Consider the following 25754-nt stretch of genomic DNA (forward strand, 5'->3'; position numbering starts at 1 on the left):
AAGAGTTTAGACAGGCAGGGATGGCTCAAGGGACTAGAGAATTTTGCATATATATGGAGGATTGTAGGGGCTTAGGAAGAATACACAGATAGGGAGGGTTGTATTGGTAGGAGAGATAGGGAGAAGGTTCTGCTGATGTGGTCCGTTTTAGCAACTGGAGAATGTTGTATGGACTAGATGAGGTTACAGACAGGAGGATTATAGGGACTGAATAAGATTACAAGACATTGGGAGGATTATAGAGTTGGGAAGCGGTTACAGAGACAATCTGCTGTAGGGAGGGTAGAGGTCACACCAATCATGAAGGTTGTAGAGACTTGATGATGTTATTGAGATAGAGAATTTGTTAGAGACTGAAGAGGTTACAGTCAAAGGGAGGTTTGCCCGAGCTTGATGAGGTGTAGGCTCTGGATGTGTTAACAGTGATAGTGAAAGTTATACTCATGGGGAGGACTCCATGGACAGAAAAATGTTATAGTCATATGAGCTTTGCAAAGACTAGAGAAGGTTACGTGGAGAAGAAGTGTTTTAGGGACTGTACAATTTTACAGAGTCAGGGAGGGCAGTAGGGACAAATCAAAGTTGAAAGCAGGGGGACGATAGGAAGATACAATGATGCAGAGCATTGTCAAGATTTGACGAGGTCACAAAGTGCACGAGGGTTGTAGGAACAGGACGAGGATGCAGCCATAAGGTGTGGTGTAGGGATGGGAGAAGGTTAAATTAAAAATGTCTATTAGAGGGACAGGAGGAGGTTACAGCAGTAGGGAGGCCTGTGGACGTTGCAGGTAATTGCAGAGATAGGAATGGTTCTAGTGGTTAGATGAGATTATAGAGATAGGAAGGTTAGCACTGAATGAAAGGGGGTACACTTACAGGAAGGATGGTAGTGACTCGAGGAAGTTCGAGATAGTGAGAGCTGGAGAATGAGAGAAGGTCACAGACAGAGAAGATTATTGAGACTAGCCGAGGTTACAGACAGAGGGAAGGTTAGAGTAGCTTCAGAAGGTCACACAAATAGGTGGTTTGCAGGCAGAGGAAGCTGTAGGAACTGGAGGACTTGAAACAGAAAGGGCGGTCTGTATGGACGGTAGGAGGGTACAGAGATAGTGAGGTGCTTTGACCTTGGATTAACAATCTTACCTGTCAGCTGCATCCCAATAAATAGAATCAGATCTTCCCAAGAATTGGATCCTGCATCCAAGATCAAAATAGACAAATTAAGACCTTTGGTCAGTTGAACTGATTTGTGTATTCAGACTAGAGCCGATGCTAGTTATGATGTATTAGAACTGAGTACCATGTTAAAACATGCTCCCATTGAGGAGACTTTGAGAATGAGTAAAATATAAAAGAAGTTGAATTCAGAGAAATGCACACTCAAGTTTCCAGCCTTGGGTGATCCAGAAGATATGAAGTTAGTAAGCTTTAGTGATGCTTCACATTCCACTTTTCAGGTGGATATTCTGATATGGCAGGGTTTACTGTATTCAGAGTGAGTAAGAATAATAACTGCTGTCTATTGACCTGGGAAACTAAGAAATTAGAAACAATTGTTGAATGCAATTTAGCATTTGAAACATTGGCACTAATGTAGGAATAGATATAGGATTGTACTTGTCTAATGTTTGAAAGGAAATGCTGTACAAGAGGAAATCTGAGGAAAAATATGCCTGCAGACTAACATTTGGATAATCATTCCCTTTGGGACACTTTATCTAACACAGGATGTTGCAAAGAAAAGGAATTGGCCTTGCTATTATGAAAGAAATGTTGGAAAGAAAATAAAACCAGTTGACACATGTTGTAAATTGTCAGATAGTCTATGAAGAGAAATACCTCCCCCAAGAAATTAATAAATGTTCACAAGTAGTGACATTTTATAAGAATATAAAAAATTAATTTATTATTGAACATATTTTTTTCTTTAAAGAAAGAAAGGGTAAAATGAAAGTTTAATTATATAGCAATGCAACATATAAAACATGAAAAAAATTATTTTCATTGGTTTTGTTTAAGGATTGTTTCTATATTTAAAAATGTGTTTAGAAAAGATACAGCGAGTAATCAAGGTTAGGAAAGAAAATGGTGATGACTGTTAAATCATGGGAAGGTGTCTTTTTAGTGCAGTAGTGGTGTTCCTACTAATGGACCAATAGGCCTGGGTTAAAGTCCCACCTGCTCCAATGGTGTGTTTAAACAGGGTTGATTAAAAATACCAAAAATACCAATAGTTTAATTAGTCATGCAGATGATTTGGTGGTTATTTAATTTAAAGAAATACACTAGATATTCTGCCCCAGGTGGGCAAGTACTTGTATAATTGGTGAAACTGGGGATTTGGTGGTGGGCCAGTAAAAAAAAAATGTCCAGATACTCCTTGGCAATGTTTGATCTGACATCTGGTTACTGAAGAAGGGTCACTGAACGTGAAATGTTAACTCTGCTTTCTCTCCACAGATGCTGCCTGCTGAGTTTCTTCAGCAATTTCTGTTTTTATTTCTGATTACTGAAGGTTCTTTCCTTTAGAGATAAATAGACAAAATTGATAACAAACAATTACAAATATCAAGATTATCATAAGTACAGATAAGGAAAAGGAAACTATTAGGAAGAACGTCACAATACGTCTCTGTGATATTCTGTTGATGTCTTTGCTTGAATTCCTTGTTGCCGAAGTGCCGGTGTGGGACTGGGGTGGACAAGGTCAGAAGTCACACAAGACTAGATTATAGTCCAACAGGTTTATTTGACAACACAAGCTTTCAGAGCCTCAGTCCTTCTTCAGTTGTTAACAGAGGCTCTGAAAGCTTGTGTTGTCAAATAAACCTGTTGGACTATAACCTGGTGTCATGTGATTTCTGGCCTTGTTGCCAAAGCAAAGAGGTTAGCACTTAAAGTCAGATTCATCAGTGACATGGCTGCAAGGGGTTCGGGGCTGGGAACAAAGTATCCCAGGATATCCATCCTGTGAAAAGGATAGGCAGATGGGCAGAAGGAGCAGGGTTTCCTTGTCAGTAAGAAATGAAATGAAATTGAAAGCAAGAAGCAGTTATAGGGTCAGTCAGCATAGAATCTGTGTGGGTTGAGTTGAGAAAGTGCAAAGGAGAAAATACAGTGATAGGAATTGTGTACAAGCCTTCTAGCAGCAATAAGGATGTGGAGCGGAAAATAAATTAGGCGATAGAAAAGGAATGTAAGTAAGGCACCATTGCAGTTATCATGGAGGACTTCAATGTGTAAGTGGACTGGAAAAATCAGGTTGGTTGCAGATCTACAAAAAGGAATTCGTGGAATGTCTACAAAATGATTTTTGGAGCAGCTTGTGGTAGAGCCCATCGGGATGGGTACATGAATAGGAAGGGTTTAGAGGGATATGGCTAAATGCTGGCAAATGGAACTAGATTAATTTAAGATATCTGGTTGGCATGGACAAGTTGGACCGAAGGGTCTGTTTCTGTGCTGTACAACTCTATGACTCTAATACAGATGTAGACTATTTTGTAAACAGGTGAATCAGAAATCTGAAGCACAAAGAGACTTGAGAGTCCAATTTCAAAATTCTTTTAAAGTTAACATGCAGGCTCATTTGGCATTTCAGAAGGCAAATGCAATTTTAGCATTCATTTTGAGAGGGCTACAGTACAAGAGCAGAGATGTAGTGCTGAGCTTTATAAAGGCTCTGGTCAGACCGCATTTGGAATATTGTGAGCAGTCTTGGACCCTGTACCTGAGGAAGGATGTGCTGGCCTTGGATTGGGTTCAATGGAGGTTCACGAGGATGATCCCGGGAATGAAAAGCTTGTCATATGAGGAGCGGCTGAGCTCTCTGGGTCTGCACTTGATGGAGTTTAGAAGGATGAGGGGGCATCTTACTGAAAACTGTGAGGCCTGGATAGAGTGAAAGTGGAGATGATATTTCCACTAGCAGGAGAAACTAGGGCCCACAGACATAGCCTCAGAGTGAAGGTATGACCCTTTAGAACTGAGATGAGGAGGAATTTCTTCAGCCAGAGGGTGGTGAATATGTGGAAATGATTGCGATAGAAAGCTGTGGAGGCAAAGTCATTGAGTGTCTTTAAGATAAAGATCAGTAGGTTCTTGATTAATAATGGGATCAAGGGTTACAGGGAGAATTCAGGAGAATGGCGTGTGAAGTATATTAGCCATGATTGAATGGTGGAGCAGACTCATTGGGCTGAGTGGCCTATTCTGCTCCTGTATCTTATGGTCTTATGGACATAACACGGCAACCACTTTTGAACTTCAAGAGATTTAGAGATTTTTTTTCTTCACTAAGAGATAAGCAAATTCCTATGAAGGCAGAAGTTCACCAACATTACACTGTCTCAGACATTTTTCTAAAGAGATTCATAGTCTTTGATTGATCTGATTTTTTAATGTCAAGATCAACCCTGGATATTAAATGTTCTTGTTTAGGGAGACAATTATGGTTGCAATTCTTGCATGTGCATTTTTGTTCGCCTCCTCAGAGTGCATACCAGATAATCAACCAGCTGTCCTGAAAGATTCTGCAAAAGGTTTTCTGCATCTCCAGAATTATGATCAATTAGAAGAAATGTTGTTCTTTTTTGAGTTTTGTCATGAGATACTTAATGATTTAACACCACATGAAAATGAAATAATTTCCAGCAGCGTAATGCATCCTTATTATAACATTAATGTATCAGTCCAGATTGTGAGTGCGTATATCATTTCAGGCCTGATTACAAGTAATCAAGTAAAATTAAGAACCTACACCAAAATGTTATTTTATTTACATTGTAAATTGAAAATGCATTAAAAAGTGACTTTATTATTTCTCAACAGCAATAATAATACTTTGGTCTGCCTGTTTGGTGCAGTGGTAGTGTCCCTACCTCTGGGCCAGAGGATCTGGGTTCAAGATCTCCCTGTCCCAGCCATTTCATAATGTGTCTGAGCAGGTTGATTTTAAAAAAAAACTTTGGAAACATCTATAAAGATTTTTGAAAAAATAATTGTATTCAATACTTTTACAATTATCTCAAAAATGTTAACATTTTTGTTATATACTTCTCCAGTTGCATCTCATTTACCACGTTAACACGATTGCTTTAGTTTATAATGCATCACAATAATATCTTTCTTTATATACAGATTGTTTGAGTTACAGTAAGACAAATTAGAAATGAATATTTAGACAGGAGTATATTTAGAGTATAAAACCCTCAAAAGAATAAACACAGCAAAAGAATATTTGAATTTTAAAAAAAATTACAGGTACATTTCATTTTTCTTTCAGAACAGATTGCATCACCAAATAGTGAACGGAAGAGGTTAACCAAACCAGAGTCAAAAAGGTCTTCTGAGAAACAGCAGAAAATGGATGTTAAAAAACAGTATATTGCATCCAAGATGAGTGGTAATTATTATTAGCAACAGGTTACTTCAAAGTATTTTTTTACCGATCAATACTTCATTCACTCATCTCCTTGCTATATTGAACACTTAGCAGTGTTTATAAAACCTTTTTTCTTAGGCAGTCCCTTGAGACTAAGTTTGACTTCTTTCAGCTCTAAAGTTAGAGGTCGTAAGGTGACTAAACAGTCCAATATCGGATCCATACATGCTACCACAGGTGGGCAGGTGGTCTTTGAAGAACCTTGGGATGGGATGGGATGCTCAGATTTTGCATGTTCCCTGTATTATTTTCATTAGCCTCCATTCAGTCTGTCAGAGATGAGATGGTAAGCGTCTTCATGGACATTTCTTTTCCATTTTGTGTGATCTTGGGAAAAATGTCCCTATGTGTTTGTGGGGATGTTGTAATTTTTTGGGAGACATGGAAAATGGCATTGAAGTTTTTTCTCTGTTCTCCTGCTAACTACTTAGTTTGGAGTACAGAGCTTGTTTTGGAATTCTTGTCAGGCATACAAGCAATAATAAAAGCAAAATAGGCTGGACTCTGCAAATCTGAAATGAACACAGAAAATGCTGGAGAAATTCAGCAGGTCTGGTAGCATCTGTTAAGAGTTCTGAAGAAGAGTCATATTGGACTGAAAACATTAACTCTGTTTCTCTCTCCACAGATGCTGCTAGACCGTAATTTCTCCAGCATTTTCTGTGCTTAATATAAATGATATTGACAGCCCAACTCAGCTGATTGATTAGAACCAATGTCTCCGCACTGGGAATGTTGGATTGAGTAAGGACATTGATATTCAAATGCCTGTCCTGCTGGTGGATTGACAGATTTTTGCAGAGACATTGCTGGTGATATTTCTGTAGCAATTTAATATGTCAGTTGTACATTCTCCATGTTTCCCTATGCAGAGAAAGTAACACTTCATTCCTATGTAGACTATGAGTTTGGTGCCAGGTTTGTGGGCATTGTCTTCATAAACTCTGTTCCTCAAATGGCTAAAGGCTGCCCTGGCACGCTGGAGGTGATGTTGAATTTAATCATCGATATCTGCCCTCACTAATAGGAGGCTTCCAAGGTGTAAGAATTTATCCAAATTGCTGGTGACTCATTGTAAGTTGCAATAGTCAGGGTTAATGGAACAAGCCAGTAGAGAACCTTTGTCTTCCGGATATTTAGCCTGAGGCCCATTCTCTCATATGCCTCAGTGAATATGAGAGTGGTGATTTGGAGCTCGGTCTCTCAGCTCACGAGCACACACAAGCAACCATATATGTTACTGCAGCTTGATGTTTTTGTATTCATTCATGGGATGACAGTATCACTGGCCAGGCCAGCATTTATTGCCCAGAGGGTAGTTAAGAGTTCACCACATTGCTGTGGGGTAGGCTGGACTAGTAAGGATGGCTGTTTCCTTCCTTAAAGGGCGTTAATGAACCAGATGAGTTTTGCCCGACAATTGGCTATGCAGGTAGGGACAGCAGATTTTCTAAGGACATTAGTAACCAGATTTTTTTTTCTGACCATCATCAGTGGTCATGGTCATCATTAGACTCTTAATTCCAGATTTTTATTGAATTCAAATTCCGCCATCTGTCATGCCGGGATTCGAATCCAAGTCCCCAGAAAGTTACCTTGGTCTCTGGATTATAGTGATAGTACCACTAGGTCATTACTCAACCTCATGTGCCTGAGCCCTAAGCTCTAAACTTTTCTTCATAACTCTTGTCTACTTCTTCATCCTTTTAAATTGCTGCTGAAAGCCTCTCTTTTTGAGAAAGGTAATGGTTTCTATCCAGATATCTCTTTATATGGTTCAGTGTCTAATAACTCTCCCATGAAGAGCTTTGGAACCGTTTTCATATCTAAAGGTTTTTTGTACACGAAATTTATAAAGGTGCTTTACAATTACTTACAAATGCACTTATGCAATTAATATGCAATGAATGTATTTACAGCATATTGCTCAGTTTTCAGCACAGCAATGAGATGAATGCCGGTGGATCTCTGAGACAGATTAATTATAACCATCTTCAAGAAAGGAAATAAGACCGATTGTGGTAATTACAGAAAGATCTCCCTACTTTCTGCCACAGGTAAGGGCTTTGCAAAATTGGCCTCAATTGCCTTCTTCCTATGGAGTCTCAAGGTGGATTCGGTCCATCAAGGCACACAGTGGGCATGATCTTCACAACAAGACAAGTCCAAGAAAAGTACTAGGAGTTGAAACAACCATTCTACACAGCTTTTTCAACCTCAAAGGCTTTTAACTCTGTCAGATTGGAAGGATTATGGAATGTTCTCCTCAAATTTGAATGACCACTCTACTGCACAGCAAGATGCCAGCCATAATCCTAATGAGCGGATTCACCGTAGACCCAATACGTGTGCAAACTGGAGTCAAGCAAGGCTGTTCTCCAACCTCTCACTGCAACACTCCCACCTCATATCCATATGGTTTTCCACTGGAGTGGAGCTTCTCTTCAGATTGGGTTGGAACTGTTGAACCTGTGTTGCCCCCAGTCTAAAACCAAGACCACCTGACCCTCTGTTATTAACTTTCTGACATTTGGACACATTTCCACTGCTGCCGCATCTGCAATTGTCCCCCAAGGATCTACATCACTGTCCGGCTGATCATGACTGGAGATGTCCTCCATTCTCCAAGGGAGGCTAAATATACTGTCACTTCTTTCTGCTCAACAAATTAAGGCCCAATCACCTGTGCCATACATCATAAACTATTCTGAAGCCCTACTGAGAAGAGTACATCTGCACTGGTGGAGCATGTATTTGACTGTGGCACTTCAGATGCATCTTTTCCGAAGTTTCCACCAGAGCGTAGTTGTATCCCGAGGCTGCTATTCTACAAATGGCCCTGTGGAAGATAAAAGATATTGGTGAGCAAAACTCAACTCCATCAACAGCTGCTTAAGATGCAGTAGCCCATTCTGGCTAATACATTGGCATGGACTGCACAAACAAGGACTGTGCTCCATCTCCTTCATGGTCAAGGTAATATGCATGTACCTTTTCTTGGATGAATACCAGCTTGACCTGACAAACTTCCTGCTGAGCTGCCACCTTGGCAGTTTCAAGGGCCACATTCATGGACATCAGAAATGCAGTGTGCTCTATTATACCTGTCTAGGCCCAAAACGTCAGCCTCTCTGCTCCTATGATGCTGCTTGGCCTGCTGTGTTCATCCAGCTCTGCACCTTGTTGTCTCAATGTTCAGCTGCTGTTTGTTCTTTTCCCAGCAATGTCAAGAATTATAAAGTCAAGACTATCACTGTATGGAGTTTATTACTGAGTGTTCAAAATGGAGACTCATGGCCGTTAAGCTGAGTCATGTTTTGAATCCAAAAGTCTGAGTGCTGAGCCTGAAAAGGAGGGAAATGGGAGAAAATTGTACAATTCGGAACCCATTATTTTCTGTACCGTTCTGCCCCATGTTCCAAAGACCTGCAAGTTGAGAATAGGGTGGTTCAGTCAGATGAAGACCTACAGCAGAAACTTGCCACCCTGAGTAGAGGTCATGCTCAAATAAGGGACTGTCAGTGAAACTGAGAGCAGGTTGAAAAATTATTTAACCACAGTTCAAGAGCAGTAATAATAATTCCAACACACCTATAAACAATTTTTTAAACTAGTGAAACCAATGTTTTTGCACTAGTCTGAAACAAAATTCTTTGTTAGATAAATGTGCATTTAATATTTTAATAAAACATACAATTCTCCAGTTGCAGAGATAGTAGGATGAAGGGTCTAGGCCTGAAACGTCAGCCTTTCTGCTCCTATGATGCTGCTTGGCCTGCTGTGTTCATCCAGCTCTGCACTTTGTTGTCACCAATTCTCCAGTTGCATCTTGTTTACTACATTAACTGTACATAAGAATATTTTGCTTCATATGCACCTAGTTTGGATAAGAGACGGGCAAATTAAAAATGTAGATTTAAAGGCGTGGTGAGTGAAGAAAACTAAAACACATGCATGAGAATAAACACAGCAAAAGGATATTTTCCATTTCAAAAAAAAATTCACACATACATTTTTTTTGCTTTTAGAACAGCCTACTTCATCAAATAATGAACAGAAGAGGTTAATCAAATCAGAATCAAAAAGGTCTTCTGAAAAACAACAGAACATGGATGTTAAGAAACAACATGTTACATCCAAGATGAGGGGTAATTACATATTAGTAGTGGATTACTTGACATTGTTCTTTTTGTCATTTGCTTATGCTTATTTTAACCATCTCATTATTACACAAAATGATTAGCAATGTTCTGTAGATGTAAAACAAGAGTTATGTTAATGTAGCACTTTTAAAATGGTAAATTATCCTTTATGAAGTATTATCAGACACTGAGTTATGTATGGAAGCATTAGGATAGTGACTGAAAATCTGATCAAACATGCAAGTTTTAAGGGCCCTCCATAAAGGAGGTAAGTAGCTATAAGTAAATAGAATCAGTAAGATAATTTCAGAGCTTAAGGAATGGGGAGGTGAAGACACAGCTACTATTGGAGGAATTATTACAGTTGGGAATTTGCAAGAGGATGTTATTGGAAGAGTGCAGGAATCTTGGGGAGGCTTGTAAAGGTTGGAGAAACAACACTACGAGATTGGAATGGTGGAGTTACCAGGCTATGAACATTTATAGCCAAATGAGCACAGGGGCTATTAGGAACTAGAACAAAATTAATGATTTAGTTACTTAGTAAATGTGTAAAACTGACACATGGTTAAAAATATTAAATTATCGATATTTACCCTTCTAACAACCCCACATGCATGCAAAGACATGCACATGCAAATGCACTAAGACACATACCAAGTAACAAATAAAAATTGCTCTGCAGAGATTAACCTTTGGGGAAAATTACTTTGATCAATAATTGTTAGCTGTTGAAGGGAAGAAAAGAACAGGTATGAAATGTTTAAGATGGATTTCAATTGACAATTTGGCATACATTGATTGATGTTACTAAACATGGATAGTTGTCATTGGGATCTCCAAATTCACGTTGTCCATGAGAAGTCATGAGGAATTGAGGATAACTCCTTGAGTGAGTTTTCAGGAGTGCAACTGGATCAGTGTTTCAGTTACCAGAGAGAATGCTGAAAAAAAGTTTTCTCAGACAGATAAATGACAACCTGGGTAGTTTCTCACTTTCAGCAGATTAAACACCAAACAATATCCAAAGTAAAGCCATAAACCCCAGGCAGCTGACTTCGAGTAATTAAGTACAAGCAATTAACTCAAACCATGTGATTTTTTTTAATTTAAAAAAGTTCCAATATCCTTGTAGTATTCCCTTTTTTGAAATAACAGACATGTCAGGTATCCGAAGGCACCACTGTCTGCAGTCATCTAACATGAATCTTCAAAAATATAATAATAATGAAGCATCCACATGCCAGTGATGTCAAACTACTCAATTCAGTTTTCATGCTTGGACTAAATAATCTGTACCATTACAATTTTCTCATAATGACTGAAGAATGAATGCAAACTGAAAATGCCCGTTTCATTTGGAACATTTTGGGAGAACAGATTGAGAGATGTTTCATTACATGTTTGAATTTGATTTAAATCCAAAGGTAGAAGAACAATAACCTACTTTTTCTCCTAATCCTCAGAATGTACTTTTTCATTTTTTGCAAGTCACCTAATAATACCAATTTTAATAGCCATTTTCTCAGTTTACCAATTTTCCTGGAAAAGTCTAGGTTGTAATTTCGACATTTATTATGATGTATGTTTTTAATCTTCTAGAATATGGATGTGTAACACATTCCCTAATAGGATTTTAAATGTAATATATTTCTAATTAACATTTGGTTTTGTGTTGTGGACATCTACCCCATATTTTGTTGTCTATTTTACTGTTTCACTGAACCAACTTCTCCAAAATTTGATTCACAATTTGTTTTTATTTCCCCAAAATAGTTCTGCTATGATTCATAGCCAGTTGTAATTTCAGTATAGATCTCCTTGAACTTCTGTTTGCTTTTAAGCCTTCAGACTGTAATTTGAAGATTGAAACTTCTATATGATTTTCATCTCAGCAGCAAGTTATGAAACAATTAGGGTTTGGACATCTAAGTTTGTGAGCCAACTGTTCCAGCTTTAAATGGTTTTCAGCGTATTGGTACAAGTGATTACACAGTTCAAAATATTTGCTGACACCAGCAATTCATTGATAATTACTGGCTATGCATGCTCATCTCTAATTTTTCTCACTCTGCACATACGCATGTACAATAAACTAATTTATAAAGCTAATTTTTTAAAAACATTCCAAACACTTTTTAAAATGTACTAATATATTCTCTCATTCAGTTCTTTCTGTTTTCTTGTGTTTGCCAGCTTTTTTTTTAAGTATGTATCATGGGTGTCAGCTCAGTAAGCCTAGAAAGCTAATTTTTCCAGATGGTGTTCCTCACTTGAACAAAGAACAATGAACAATACAGGACAGGAACATACCCTTCGGCCCACCAAGCCAGTGCTGAAATGTGATGCCTTTCTAAATTTAAAAACCTCTTGCTTCTATGTGGTCTGTATTCCTATATTCCCTGTCTATTCATATATCTGTCAAGATGCCTCTTAATTACTATTGTATCTGCTTCGACCACCTCCTCTGGCAGTGCATTTCCAGGCATTTACTGCCTTCTATAAATAAACTTGCATCTCACATCTCCCTTAAACTTTTTCCCTTTTACCTTAAACCTAAATCCTCTAGTAATTGATATTTCCACCCTGGGAAAAAGACTCCAACTATCGATTCTATCCATGCTTCTCATAATTTTGTAAATTTCTGTCAGGTTGTCCCTCATGTTGAAGTGAAAACTAACCAAGTTTGTCCAGTCTCTGCTCATAACTAATACCCTCCAAACCAGGCAACATCCTGGTAAACATTTTTGTCCCCTCTCCAAAGCCTCCACATCCTCTGGCAGTGTGATGACCAGAACTGTATGCAATATTTTAAAAGTGGCCTAACTAAAATTCTCTACAGCTGCAACATGATTTGCCATTTTTTTGTACTCTATGCCCTGACTGATGAAGGCAAGCATGCCATATGCCTTCTTGACCACCTTATCCACTTGTGTTGCCACCTGATCAGAGTTCCTTCCTGTTAACATTTGGGCTCATTGAAAGATTGTTGATAGTTTACAAGATGCACTCTGGTCCTTTTTGACAACAAAAAAACTGAAAGATTTGTCCAAGATTTAAAGATAAGAAAATTCCTTGAAATAAAGAAATTCACAGCATTATATAGAATCAGACACTTTATTTTTGCCGTGGATGTGCAATCCCTTTACATGTCCATTCCCCACCAGGAGGGTCTTAGGGCTCTCCGCTTCTTCCTGGAGCAAAGACCTGAACCGTCCCCACCCACCACCACCTCCGGCTCAGACTCACCCCACGTGGATTCCAACTGAAGTTTCATCACTCATATTTTGAATCCACCCACGGTCACAGATATCTCTGTGATGTTCATTGTTCCACAGACAGCTACTCTCACCACATTCTGAGATTCACGCTCACTGCCGTGCGGCATCACATGCACACTCGACCTTTTTCTCCAACTGCATCGCAACACACTGTCTCAGGGTTGCACCACTCCACAGTTCCACTTCATCCTCCAGCTCATTCGTCGTGCTAACTGGAAACTTTTTCTTTTCCTTTCAGGCATTAAGGCCCACAAGATGCAACAACTCAAAGATACCTATGGCCCTCTGGAACCTTCCTCTCCTCCCTTTCCCTCTGACTCCATCCCATCTCCCAACCCCATCTCCTGTCAGGTATTCACCATCCCTCCTAACCTTCTGCTCTCCGATGCTGAATGTCCTGTACTCAGCAAAGGCCTCGGCTTTAATGCTCTGCACCCCCACCATAACAAATCTCGGGCACGACATGACGCCGGACTCCTCTTCACCTCTCTGCCCATTTCTTTGGTCAAGAGTCCTCACCCCATCCTACAGACCTTTTTGCCCAGTTCCAATGTTCTCCCATCACCTGGACCCCTCCCTCTGGCCTTCTACCTGCACTCTATCTGTTCATTGAGAATTGTTGACATGATATTAGTCACCTCAATTTCTCTGCTCCTTCACCAAATCCAACCTATTTCTCTCCAACTGACTGCACTCCATACACTTAGATCTAACCCTGACTTTATTATTAAGCCTGCCAATAAGGGTGGTGCTGTTGTCATCAGGCGTACTGACCTCTACATTGCAGAGGCTGAGCCCCAGCTTTCATATGCCTCCTCCTATCTTCCCCTGGACCAAGACATCTTTACTGCCATTTTGAAATATCCATCCAGATTATGAGCTAACCTTTCTTTAGAGGATTTATGATGAGTAATCAAATAAAACGCAGAATTAATTTCCATGCTTTTGTGTTTCATTTATTTTGTCAAAAAGTGTTCAATAGTTATTTTAACCACTGCACAAGAACATAAATGCTACTTCAGAGATGCCTAAAAACATCTAAGAAGATTTTGTTAACAAAGGTTTTAGCAAGTGGAACAAATATTTTACAATGGTCTGAAGATATTGTCTTATGATTCTGCAGCTTGTTTGTTTACCACATTAACTTAGTTTTTCTATTTGTATTGCATCACAAGAAGATGTTATTTCGTATTTGATTCATTTGGAAAATATTGATGGTAAATTAAGAGTCAAGGTTCAGTCGGGTCGTGGGTTAAGAATAATAAAACACTCTTAAGGATAAACATAACTAAAAGGATATTTACTATTTGTTTCTAATTATTTATATTCTCTTTTCATCTAGAACAGACTGCATCACCAAATAGTGAACTAAAAGAGTTAGTAAACCCAGAGTCTAAAAGGTCTTCTGAGAAACAACAGAACATGAATGTTAAGAAACAGCATGTTGAATCCAAGATTATTGGTAATTATATATTGCAGTGGTCACTTCACTTAGTACTTTTTTTTTCATTTGCTTATGTCTGCTTCATCTCAATGTTTTGCATGATTAGCAATGTTCCTAAATATAGTGACAATTGTGGTAATATAGCACCATTAACATAATAAAGTATCCCAAAGTGCTTCTTGAAGCACTATTAAACACTGAAGACTGAATTTTACCATAAATCAACTTTCTGTCAATTTCAGAGGATTTCATGGAGATTTTCTCTCCATAGTCCTGGCGGTGTTTCTCACGCTATTCTCTGCAGTTCTCCTCATTAGCTATGCAGCATTCCTCCACGGTGCCCTGCTCACACTATCCTCTGCTTAGCAATGTGAAAGAATGCCTCTGCTGGGATGTTCTAGGATTTCTGGCATCTGCACTATTTTTAAAGCCCAGCCACGCATCAGGTCAAACGCTGCCAGCCAGGAGCAAATGCACATGCACATTTGTAAATGTACTGCTATTTTACAACATCACCTGTCTGATCAACAGTTGTTGTAACTGCAGCTACAAAAACCCAGCTACACAGACTTTAGCATAATCCCATTTTAGAACCCCGTTTAAAGAACTGCTGCACTTCCTTCAATGCCCAGTGTAGTGTCAGATCTTTGCAACGCTCAATGTGGGAACATCACATTTAGGAAGCCTTCAGATCACTTCAAATGTTCACTTCTATTCAGCAACAGCAAAAGTAAAACAAAAGAAAACAAAAGCTGCATTTGTTTCTTAAAATAGACATGGACTGCTTGTCTTTCAATCAACAACAATTTAAAGTCCATGAGTAATCAATGAACCCAGCTCACATCTATTGGAATTAGGTGTCAATTGCATCTTGTCTGGTTTATTGCACCTGATACTACAGCAGTCTATCATGCAGAAGGTGATGTTCCTCCTGCTCAATGCTCTCCTCTTTCTCCTCAGAAGGCTGTTGCCATTCTCCCAACTCTTCAGCATCTAACAAATCCTCTGTTTGTCTGCTTCAGTTGTACAGAGCCCAGCATGTTATGGTTATGTGGCACATTCTGTCTTGACTGTACTGCAATGTCCCCCAAGACCATTGCAAGTGTCTGAACCTCATCTTTAGTAATAGTCATATTTACAGATGGTCTACGTCAGGGACTTGCATAATGGAGTCATCAGTCATGGCTGCAGACCCTGGTTGTCTTCCAGAATTCATCCTTGTAAGGCATCTGTCCCTTAAAACACAACAGGAACATGGAAGTTCACAAGAATATACGGATCCTGCAGTTCCCAGGGTACCTGACACAGACTCCTAAGATGTACCAATGATCATAGATGCCCTGTATATTAATGAATGAAATCCTTTTCTGTTGATTTAGTCAACCTGTTTACGATATGACACTCTCAATGTGACATGTACAATACATAGCACCCTTCACCTGTGAGAAATAGCTATGTTGGCAAAATCTACTGCCTGGGCTACAGCACTGTCCATGTTATAGGGAAATGAGATGAAACAGTTGTAATCTGTCACAAATTGGATCAGCAACAGCCTTGATACATTTGTGAGCCAAGTGTTGTGAAATCACACACCGGTTCCCAGTGGATCCTTGAAAGCAGCCAGCTGCATAAATGTTTAGCGCAACTGTCACTTTGATGACCTCCAGGACAGGATAGCCATCACCCTTCAGATCCCATGTCTAGCTCCAGCAGTTGGAATAGTTCTGTGACAGTGACCTGGGACATTCACAGTCTGCAGCAACACTGCACCTTGCACATCTGGAGGAAATGTTATCAAGGATGATAGACAAGGAGAGGTGATAACCAATTAATCCACAGACCAATTTAGTATTCTGGACCCAGATTCGAATCCCAGATGGTGGAATCTGATTTCAGTAAAAATCTGGAAGTAAGAGTCAAATGACAATCATTATCGATTGTCAGAAAAACCCATCTGGTTCGCTAATGTCCTGCAGAGAAAGAAAACTGCCATCCGTACCTGATATGTCCTACATGTGATTCCAGACTCACAGCAATATGGTTGACTCTTAATTGCCCTCTGAAATGGTCTGGCAAGCCACTCAGTTGTAACTGTCTGAGAAAAGAAACGAAACCAGATGAACCTGGCATTGACCTAGACACCAGAAGCAGCAAAACAGGTCTGTCAACCCTACAAAAGTGCAGCATAATCCAAATTTCAGAGAGTTGCCGTACAGACTAATCAAGCAAAAGTTTGCCATAGTCATTTTCACAGAATCATACCACACAGACACCACTATCACCATCCCTGAGTCTGTCCTGTTGTACGCCTAATGGTCCCAGTAGAGGTTGCGACACAGAGGTATACAGTTGGAAGGGACTTGTCCCAAGAATTTTCAACATTGACTCTGGACATCATGAAATCTCATGGCATCAGATCAAACATAGGCAAGGAAACTTTCTGCTGATAACCGCCCAGCATCCTCCCTTAGCTGATGATTCAGTGCTCCGGCATGTTTGAACAACATATGACGCACTGAGGGTAGCAAGGGTGCAAAATGTACTCTGAGGTGGGAGATTTCAATGTCCAAGAGTGGCTCAGCAGCAACATTACTGATTGAGCTGGTCAAGCCTTAAAGGACATTGCTGCTAGACTGGATCTCCAAGTGGTGAGGGAACCAACAAGAGGGAAAAACATACTTGACTTCATCCTCCTCAATCTGCATGCCACAGATGCATCTGTCCATAACAATATTGGTAAGAGTGACCAGTGCACAGCCTTTTGTGGAGATGAAAGCCCATCTTTACATTGATAATACTTTGTATCATGTTAAGTGGCACCATGCTAAATTGCACACATTTCAAAAAAATCCAGTAACTCAAGACTGGGCGTCCATGAGGTGCTATGAGCAATCAGCAGCAGCAGAGTCTTACACAATCTGCAACATCATAGCCCACATCCCACACTGTACCATGACCATCAAGCCAGGAGATCAACCCGGGTTCAATGAAGTGTGAAAGAGGGCATGGAGTAGCATCATGCATAACCTAAAAATTAGTTGTCAACCTGGTGAAGCTACAAGAAAAAAGGGACAACTTGTGTGCCGAACAGCATAAGCAGCAAGTGAGAGACAGATGTAAGCTATTCCATAATCAATGGATCAGATCTGCAGTCCTGCCATATCCAGTCGTGAATGGTGGTAGACAATTAGATAACTCACTGTAGAAAGAAGCTTCACAAGTAGTCCCCATCTTCAATGATGGGGAGCTGAGCAAATCAATGCAAAAGACCAGGTTGAAGCACTTGCAATGAGCTTCAGCCACAATTGCCAGGTGAATGATATATTTTGGCCAACTCCAGAGGTGCTCAGCATCACAGTCTTCAGCCAATGTGATATCAAGAAATGGTTAAAGGCTTACTTATTACAAAGGCTATGGTCTTGACTACATTCCTGCAATTATACTGAAGACTTGTGTTCCAAAACCTGCCACACCCCTGTCCAAGTTCCACTACAGTTCTAACACCAATCAGATCTACTTATTAGATCTGTCAAATCTACAAGGTGACCCAAGTTGTTTCCACAATAATTGCATAGGTATTTCCTGTACAAAAAAAGCAGGACAAATCCAACCCAGTCTATTACAGCCGCAGAGTCTACACCTGATCATCGGTAAGATGACTGAAGGTGTCATCAACAGTACTATTAAGCAGCATTTGCTTAATAACAATCTGTTTGCTGGTGCCAGTTTGGGTTTTGTTCGAGCTGCTCAGCTCCTGATCTCATTACAGCATTGGTTCAAACATGGATACAGGAGCTGAATTCCAGAGGTGAGGGGAGAGTGACTGCCTTTGATTTCAAGACTGCATTTGACCAAGTGTCGCATCAAAGAGCCCTAGCAAAACTGGAGTCAGTGAGAATCAAAGAAAAGGGGATTCTCTGCTAGTTTGAATCATTCCTGGCTCATAGAAAGATGGTTGTGGATGTTAGGGGTCAGTCATCTAAGCTGCAGGAGTTCATTAAGGTAGTGTCTTAGGTCCACCTATCATCAGCTGCAAAATCCGTAATCTTCCCTCATCATAAGGTCAGAAGTGGGAATGTTTGCCGATTATTGCACAATGTTCAGCACCATTCGCAACCCCTCAGATCCTTGTTCCAAATGCAGCAAGACCTGGATAGTAGCTAGACTTGAGCTGAATAGCGGCACGTAACATTGCAGTTGTACAAATCACAAGCAATGCCCAACTGCACTAAGACACAATCTAAGCCCCGCCCCTTGCCATCACTGAATCCCTCACTTTCTGCATCCTAGGAGTTACTGTTAACCAGAAATTGAACTGGACTAGTCATATAAATACAGTGGTTGCAAGAGCAGGTCAGAGGATAGCAATACTGCAGCGAATAATTCACCTCCTGACTCCCAAAGCCAGTCCACCATCTACAAGGTGTAAATCAGGGGGGTGATGGAATATTCTCCACATCCCTAGATGAGTGCAACTCTAACAACACTTGAGAAGCTTGACACCATTCAGGAATAAGCAGTCCACTTGATTGGCACCAAATCCGCAAATGTCCACTCTCTCCATCACCAACCCTCAATAGTGGCCGTTTGCTCAATCAACACGATGCACTGTAGAAATCTACCAAGGCTTCTTAGACAACATCTTCCAATTATTTTAACTACTGCCAAAATGCAGTAACAATACTTCAAAAACTCACCTGCATCCTTTTATTAACAAGTTTGTCTTTTGCTTCAAAAGGTTTTATAATATTTTATTTAACATTTTTGAAATATAATTCTGTAGTCAGACATCTTTCACCATATTAAGTTGTTTGCTTCTATTTGTATTGTGCCATTAGGAAATTTCACATTATGTACAACTAGTTTGAGAACAAAAACAGGGCTACATTTGGAATCTGGGCTGGATTTTCAATCCAGTGTCAGGAGCCAGACAGCCAAATCACTTCCCAGTCCCAATGCCTTACCATTGTCAGCATCAGTGAGATGCTGCAATTTCTGAAGATGAGGACCCAACAAGTGGCACTGAGAAGAACCTGGAAGGTGGAACCTCGTAATGGAGGAATGTTTAAAAAAACAAATGGCAGCTGTTTTTGTGCTTGCATTGCCTGGGGGAATGGACCAGGCATAAGTGCAGAGGGCCAACAGGTTGGTATCAGAAGACCGATCTATCATCACATGCACAATTTTCAACGAGCGCCTGCACCTGACCTCGACCCTCAGCTGAGTCACATGATTCAGAAGATTGGTTGGTTAATGGAAATTAAGCACATATAAAAACTGCAAACCTTTAATTATTTAAATTACATTTTATTTTCAGACCACACTGCACCATCAAGTAGTCAAATGGTGAAATTAACAAACCTTGAATCAAAACAATCTCCTGGAAAACAGCAGAACATGGATGTAAAGAAGCAGCATGTTGAATTCAACCCGAGGGGTAAATATGTAGTGCTAATGGATTACTTCACACAGATTTTTTGTCACTTGCAAATTTTATTTCAGCTGTCTTGTTCCTATACTGAATGTTGATTAGTTTCTGTAAATCTATTGAAAAGAACACTTGCATTGATTTAAACTATTTAACATAGTAAAATGTCCCAAAGAACTTCACAGGAGTCTTATTGGAAACTGAGCCACGCAGGAAATATTAGGTTAGATGACCAAAAACTTCGTCAAAGAGAAAAATTTTAAAAAGCATTTAAAAAGAGGCAAAGATTCCAGAGAGGGAACTCCATTGTTTAGCATCCAGGAGGCTGAATCCTAAGCGGGGGAAATACGCACCATTGGGGAAATGATGAAAATAGGGAATTCACAAGGTGCCAACATTCAAGAAATGCAAAGATCTTAGAAGGTTGTATATTCCAGAGATAAAGAGAGTCAAGGCAATAAAAAGGATTTGAAACCAGCTAAGAAATTTAAAATTGAGGCATTGCCAGGCCAGGAGCCAACTTAGATTGGGGAGCACAAGGGTAATGAGAGGAAAGAACTTGGTGTGATTCAGATATGAGGAGAAAAGAGTTTGGCTGTGTTCTAGTGTATGAAGGATCCACTGGGAAATTGAAGAAGAGAGGTTGGAGGAGGGTGGTGCAGTCAACCATCTCAAAAATTGCGGACAGGTCATGAAGGCTGAGGACACATTGTTTACAATGGTTACAGTTATTTAGAATGCATTTTGTGACTTTGATAAAGTCCATTTCAGTCCTGTGGTAAGGTGGGTAAAAACATGAAGTTATTTTATGGGAAAGCTGGGAAATTTGAGAGGTAACAATGTATCCCAGGTCTTTGGAAAGGAAAGGGGTTTGGGAGAATGAGCAATAATTTTCCAAGATCAGGGGAATGAAAGATGGGTAGATAAGGCAAATTTGAAGGGGAGGTACATATACCTGAGGAGAGGGAACAATTTACAACATCATCTAACAGGGTTCCAGGATTCGAAGTGGTCAGCAGTTTGATGGGAACAGGGTCCAGGGAGAATAAAGTGGATTTCAAATTGCAATTCAGAATTCCTTCTTGCAATAATGGAAATGTGATGCACGAATTTCCCATATTGTGCTAAAAATGAATTGATATTGAGAAAACTATTTCACAAGTCATTCAAGTTAGAGGAGATTGAGAGAGGGTTTGCCCCATTTCTGGACTTGATTTGAATCCAAAGGACAATAACCTTCTTGCTAATCCTCAATATATTTATTTTTTGAGTCCTTCCTTGTGAATTGCCAATTTTGATAGATACTTTCTTAGTTTACCAGAAATGATAAACTATCCTTAGAATGTGAATAAGTCTATAATTTCCAAGTTGTATTGCCAACACTTAATATGATGCATGATTTAATCTTCTGGAGTATTGATGAGTAGCAAATTCCCTGTTTAGGATTTTATTATAGGTAACAAATTTCAAATTGATAGTGCAGTGAATTTATGGACATTTATTCCTGTCCTTTGCTTGTTTTACGATTTCATATTATCCAGATCTTAATTCCTAATTTCCCCATTTTCAAAATTAGATCTACAATGATTCATAATTAACTATAGATTCTAGATGATGTTGCCTGGACTTTTGCAAAATGAGCTTCAGCCTTATGTTTTGGGAAACTGAAACTTCAGTAGCAATTTTGTAGCTTATCTCAGCAGTAAGTTCTGAGAAAAAGTCAAGATTTGGACATCCATGCTTGTAAGCCAACGGTTCAAGTTGTAAATGGTTAATAATGCAGTAGACCAATGGATAAGTAACTTTTTTCTGTTTCCTGGATGGTAAAAGTTCCTTCTTCTTATGTTTAGGAACTATCGAAAAATCTCTGATGTTTTACAAGATAAAAGGCTTTATTCTACCCTTTTCTCGACAGCCAAGGGATCTGGAGGATTTTTCTGGCTTGAACATAAAATTCTTAGATTAGAGATGACTTTTGTGTTTGTGTGTGTGTTATGTGTATGTGTATGCTACTGGTACCAATGTGGACCACAACCTCTGAGTGCCAGCCTCATCCAGAAGGTTGTCTGCAGCCACTCCTTGACCTTGGCATCAGGGAGACATCCAGGATTCACATCTTGGATTTTTTTTTTACTTTTAATAGGTTTTAACTAATTTCAGTAGGTTCCTCTTTGCCTTATAGCTTTGTTTCCTCCACTTTCTCTCCAGGTCACTTAGATTTAATTTGAATCACTTGCTGTTTCAACATAAATAGCTTGTAGGAGAAAAGTAGAAATGAAGCACTTAATTTTAGCTGTACAACTGAAAGGCAATGTATCTCAAGTTCCAGTTGCTGATCAAACTTCAAAATTGATTCTTAGAATTGGCATTGAACATCAAGTGTAACGCTAATCTCTTTTCATCTCAATGACTTCTCCATGTCTCAAATTCTATCTGTTAGATGTGTCACCTGGTCAGAGTGTTTCTGGATAGGCCACAAAATTTAACAGGTCTCTTTGATATTTGTCTTTGACTGGACAAGTTAGATTCTCTTTTCTCAAGTTGAGGACTTATTAAATTGTTTCATGCAACAGCTGGAAATTTCCAAGCCCTGATGGGCTGATTTGAAGGTGGGAACCTGGCAGAATGACATGGCAAGGTTCTGGGTGACATGCCCAATACCTTCCTGCTGCTATACTATCTTGCCAGTTTAGGAAAAGTGGTAGCTGCTCTACCTGCTCAGACCTCAATTGAGCCATGGGACCTTTGCCACTTCTGGAAAAGTACCAGCCAGTGTCTGTATAACAGTTTGGGAACATTGCATTATTCTGTGCATATATAGTTTCATTCAAAACTAGAATATAAAGAGCATCTAGCTGCATTTATCTGTCTAGTTTCTTCTTTCTCAAGCCAGTAGCAGACAGCGGTAACAGCAATTTGAATTTGTGAAATAATGTTAACAAAATAGGTGCTAGAAATTGCATGCTGTGTTTTCTGGGCACAAGGATCACGGCTAATGACTTACCCCTTCAAACTGAGGTGAGAAACAAGTAAAGTTCACCTACCCACTTCATCTGAATGATTCTCACAAGACTGAGCGCCTTCCACACTGAACACTGCTTGTGATTTCTGTATACAGCAAAAGGCCCTGCAATGTTATTAGCAGAGAACATGATGTAGTCAACCTGCTTGTCTGACCCCCAACTACTTACACTAGCACCCCAAATACACACTCACGCATTGGCGACAGCCCAAACATCCAACCCGAGCCCCTTTTTCCAGGCAGCCGACCAGCACTACCCACTTCTGCCCACAAAACTGGCTTCCCATATCCTAACACCCAAGAAAACCCCTCCCTCGACCAAACCCGAGGCACTTGACATTTGATCCCTCACCAACTAGTCTGTCACCCTATCCCATCACCCAGTTACCAGCAACTTTGGTCCTCAACCACCTGACAATCCACCCCTTTACCTACCTGCCACCTTAACTCCTCACCCATTTCCCACCTGCCACACTAATCCCTCCTCTACACACCTGCCACCATATGTCCTTGCCCACTTGACTAACTACCTCATAACTCTTTAACAACCACCTGATCCCCTCAACCATTTGCATCACCCTACACACTGGCCACAATATCCCCTCATCCACCCACCTGACTTTACCTGTCATCCTATCGCTGCATTCATTAACTTGCCACCTACCCCAGCTGTAATAAAGTGAAAACCTGAAATTCTGATAAATGAGAATGTTCAGTGAGGGGGAGAGGGATGTACTCCTTTTTTCTAATTTCGTCAGCCTCCAGCAGAACAGGATTTGAAAACTGCACAAGAGGGACAGATAGTCAGCAGGGGTTTAGATTTCTGCACTATGAAGATGCTTATTGGTGAGTAACTGGTACGTTATTCTACTTATTCTAATTGTAGTAAATCGTTATTAAACTTAAAGTATGCAGGTCAGTTCAGCCAAGTGAAATATGCATACTCCAGCATGTGGGAGGTTAACTAGATTGATACCTAGAATGAATGCGTTGTCTTATGAGGAAGGATTGGATGTACTGAGCTTATTTTAACTGGAATTCTGACAAGATGGATGTGGAAAGGATGATTACTCTTGTGGGTGAGTCCAGAACTCAGGAATACTGTTTTAAAATTAGAACTTGACTGTTTATGACAGAAGTAAGGGAAACTCTTAGAGAGTTGTGCAACTTTGGAACCCTCTGCCTCAGAAGGCGGTGGAGGTGAAATCATTGAATATTTTTAAGGTGGAGTTAGATAGATCCTTCTTAGGCAAGGGAATCAAAGGTTATCTGGAGTAGATAGGTATTTAGAATTCGGAACACAAACAGATCAGTCATGATCTTATTGAATGGTGGAGCAGACCTGAAGAATGGCCTATTTTTGCTCCTAATTTTTATTTGAATGGCACTCCTGGACATACAAACCAGTTGCAGTCGCATGAACTCTGGGTTTCGGAAATTGATCGGTAGCCAGAGTCACTGAATAAAAACCAAAAAAAACCTGCAGATGCTGTAAATCAGAAACAAAAACAGAAATTGCTGGAAAAGCTCAGCAGGTCTGGCAGCATCTGTGGAGAGAAATCAGAGTGAATATTTCAGGTTGAGTTCTGAGGAAAGGTCACTCAACCTGAAACGTTAATTCTGATTTCTGTTTACAGATCTTGCCAGACCTGCTGAGCTTTACCAGGAATTCCTGTCTTTGTTTGTGTCGGAGCTGGAGTCACTGAGTTATGCATTTGCAATGCAAAGAAATACATGATTGTGTTTAGGGAGGTAGATTAAGTGAATGGATGTCCACCAGGCAGATTAAGAGAAGCAGGCAGGTGGTATAGAAGTTCCCTGAATCTCTCTTGCTTGTTAATTGGTTTTTCATTTTGGATACTGGTGAGGGCAGTGGTTCCTCAGGAGAGCATAACCAGAGCCAAGACTGTGGCACCAAAAGAAGGGAGGCAGAAGAGTCGAAGAGCAATCACGACAGTGGATTCCAAAATCAGGGAACCAGCTACTTGATTATGTGCTGGTAAACTTGAATCCTGGATGTCTCCTTGATGCCAGGGTCAAGGAGTGGCTGCAGGACAACCGTCTGGATGAGGGTGGCACTCACAGGTTGTGGTCCACATTGGTACCAGTAGCATACATAGGAAGGGAGATGAAGTGCTGAAAGCGAATTTTTTTTAAGAGAGCTAAGAAGGAATTAAAGAGCAGTATCTCAACAGCAGTAATCTCGGTATGGTTTCCAATGCCATATGACAGTGGGAATATGAATAGGAGAATTGATTAATTGAACTGGAGAATTAGTGTAGGTGGGATAGCATGAGATTTCTGACATTTTGTGCAGTTTTGGGGTAGATCAGAACTGTACAAGCTAGAAGGATTACACCTTAACAGGACTGGGACTAATACACTCCCAAGGAAATTTGCTAGTACTGTGGTGGAGGGTTTAAACCAGCTTTTCAGAGGATTGGGCACCTAAAGTATGACTCAAATTTTAAGGAACTAAAGCTGGTAATAGGAAGTAGAAAAGTGGCAAGTAAAGTTAGAAGACCGGAAAAACTAAGACGAATGTTGACTAAGTTTAGGATAAGGAATAATATCAAAAAGGCAAAATTAAGGGCACTCCACATGAATACACACAGCATTTGCAACACGGTAGATGATTTAAAGGTCAAATATAGGTTAATGGATATGATCTAATTTCCATGACAGAAACATAGCTGCAGGGAGACCAAGATTAGGAATTGAATATTCAAACATATTGAACATCTAGCGTGAACAGGGAAAAAGGAAAGAGGGGTGCTGTTGCATTGATAACAGGGATAGAATCAGTATGTTAGTAAGGGATGATATCAAGTTGGAAGAACAAAATATGGAATCTGCTTGGGTAGAGCTAAGAAATGGCAAAGGACATCAAACATTAATAGGAACAAAAACAAAGTTGCTGGAAAAGCTCAGCAGGTCTGGCAGCATCTGTGGAGGAGAAAACAGAGTTAACGTTTCGGGTCCGGTGACCCTTCC

The 25754-nt window shown here is 39.9% G+C and overlaps 1 protein-coding gene across 2 annotated transcripts in view; it reads left to right on the forward strand.

Annotated features, from left to right (window-relative positions):
- Positions 1-25754, forward strand: part of erich2 (glutamate-rich 2) — a 161305-nt gene that overhangs the window by 61237 nt on the left and 74314 nt on the right. For both annotated transcript variants that reach the window (XM_048599422.1, XM_048599423.1), the window contains 4 exons: positions 5285-5404; positions 9472-9591; positions 14209-14328; positions 19628-19747. In XM_048599422.1, the coding sequence (XP_048455379.1) occupies positions 5285-5404; positions 9472-9591; positions 14209-14328; positions 19628-19747 (480 nt within the window). The remainder of the gene's footprint in view (positions 1-5284; positions 5405-9471; positions 9592-14208; positions 14329-19627; positions 19748-25754) is intronic.

Source organism: Rhincodon typus, chromosome 7 (genome assembly GCF_021869965.1).
Source record: "Rhincodon typus isolate 14 chromosome 7, sRhiTyp1.1, whole genome shotgun sequence".
Classification (NCBI taxonomy): domain Eukaryota; kingdom Metazoa; phylum Chordata; class Chondrichthyes; order Orectolobiformes; family Rhincodontidae; genus Rhincodon; species Rhincodon typus.